Here is a 1,864-nt window from a genome sequence, read left to right on the forward strand (position 1 = left end):
GGCAAGCGCTCTACCACTGAGCCACCTTCCCAGCCCCTAGAGTTCTTGATTATAGCCATTCTAACTGGGGTGAGGTGGTATCTCAATGTTGTTTTGATTGGCATTTCTTTTATGGCTAGAGAAGTTGAGCATTTCTTCATGTGTCTATTGGCCATCCTTCTTTCCTCTTCAGAGAAGTTTCTCTTTAAGTCTTTAGCCCACTTATTTTTTGTGCAGTTGTTTCTTTGAAGATTTGTTGTTGGGGGATTTAATTTTTTGAGTTCCAGGTATATTTTAGATATGAGACCCTTGTCCATTGTATGGCTAGTGAGAGCTCTTTTAATTTTTCATTTTATTTTAATAAATTTATCTGTGGAATAATACATATAAGACAAAATATATTCGTTTTGAAGTATTTAATGAGTTCAGACATAGACATGTGAAATCACCACATTAAAATATCAAACTTTTCGTTACTCCAAAAATGTCCTTTATGAGTCTTTGATAACTGATTTGATGAGACATGGTGATTTATTGGATCTTTATCTCTTCACAGCCATAAGTTAGAAGAAGAATTTGAGTGGCTAAAGAAATCTGAAGTTGTATACTACAACATAGAGAAGAAGGGGAATATAAGTTCTCAGCTTAAACACTACAATCCTTGGAGCATAAAATGTCACCAGCAACAGTTACAGAGAATGAAAGAAAATGCAAAGCATCGGAACCAGTACAGTATCCTTTGTTCAGAGGGTATCTTTGCCTTGGAAAAGGGGAGAAAGAAGGAGAGATTAGGGAAAGAAAAAGGACAGGTATTTTCTTGTTTGTTCTTTTGGGTTTTGGTTTGTGAGACAGCAGGGTCTTTAAACTTTAAACTGATTACTGTGATTACAGGCATGCACCACCACAGCATGGACATGGTTAGGATTTTTAGTCAAGGTTGAGTTTTTTTCTACAGGTTCTCCTAGGCTGCCTTGTGTGGTAACTGGGGGCAGATACTACCTCTTGAGGGATAGGGTCTGATTTAGTGAATAATGGATCTTGGCAGGTAAAAGAGCTAACTCTCACTCATCATCAGGAGGGTTTTAGCTGGGGAGACTAGAGAGAGGTGGCAAGGGTTGGTACTGATCTTCAGACCCCTGCAGACAGGTTCTAAATAAGAGCTGACTGGAAGGACTGAAAGGTGTGAGGGAGGGAGGGAGGGAGGATTGACTGAACATGAACTGTGCATGAAGAAAGCACCAGACTCTGTCACTCTCCCTCTCCCACTTAACCCATAAAGATACTATTTAGCATTTTTTTGGTTTTTACAGTACTGGGATTAAGCCTATAGATTCATGGTTTGTTTTTTTTTTTAATTATGGGTTAGCGTTCATCAGAACTGAAATTTTATTATAACTTTTTTTTTTTTTTTTGCCAGTCTTGGGGCTTGAACTCAGGGTCTGGGCATTGTCTTTGAGTTTCTTTTTGCTCAAAGCTAGCACTCTACTACTTGAGCCCCAGCACTACTTTTGGCTTTTTCTGTATATGTGGTACTAAGAAATCGAACCCAGGGCTTCATGCATGCTAGGCAAGCACTCTACCACTAAGCCACATTCCCAGCTCTTTATTTTAACTCTTAGGAAAACATTAAAAACAAAACAAAACAAAAAACAACATATTTCATTGAATCCTAAGTTCTCATCATCCTGGTTTGTCAGTTTCATGTCCTAACTATAATACCCATAACATAAATACCAGCCCTTTACAACCATTTTTCTCTGTATGTGTGTTAAGTGTAAGTAAGTACAAGTGCTATAGATCAACCTGTGACCTTTTGCATGCTAGACAAGCATTCTACTACTGCTGTATCTCTCTGTCTCTCTTTCTTTCTTTTTTTTTTTTTTTT

The 1,864-nt window shown here is 37.9% G+C and overlaps 1 protein-coding gene across 1 annotated transcript in view; it reads left to right on the forward strand.

Moving 5' to 3' along the window:
- Positions 1-1,864, forward strand: part of Ip6k2 (inositol hexakisphosphate kinase 2) — a 30,767-nt gene that overhangs the window by 21,958 nt on the left and 6,945 nt on the right. Inside the window, exon 4 of the mRNA XM_013028228.1 lies at positions 536-711. Within this exon, the coding sequence (XP_012883682.1) occupies positions 536-711 (176 nt within the window). The remainder of the gene's footprint in view (positions 1-535; positions 712-1,864) is intronic.

This window comes from Dipodomys ordii, unplaced genomic scaffold, assembly GCF_000151885.1.
Source record: "Dipodomys ordii isolate 6190 unplaced genomic scaffold, Dord_2.0 Scaffold107, whole genome shotgun sequence".
NCBI classification, from domain to species: Eukaryota; Metazoa; Chordata; class Mammalia; order Rodentia; family Heteromyidae; genus Dipodomys; species Dipodomys ordii.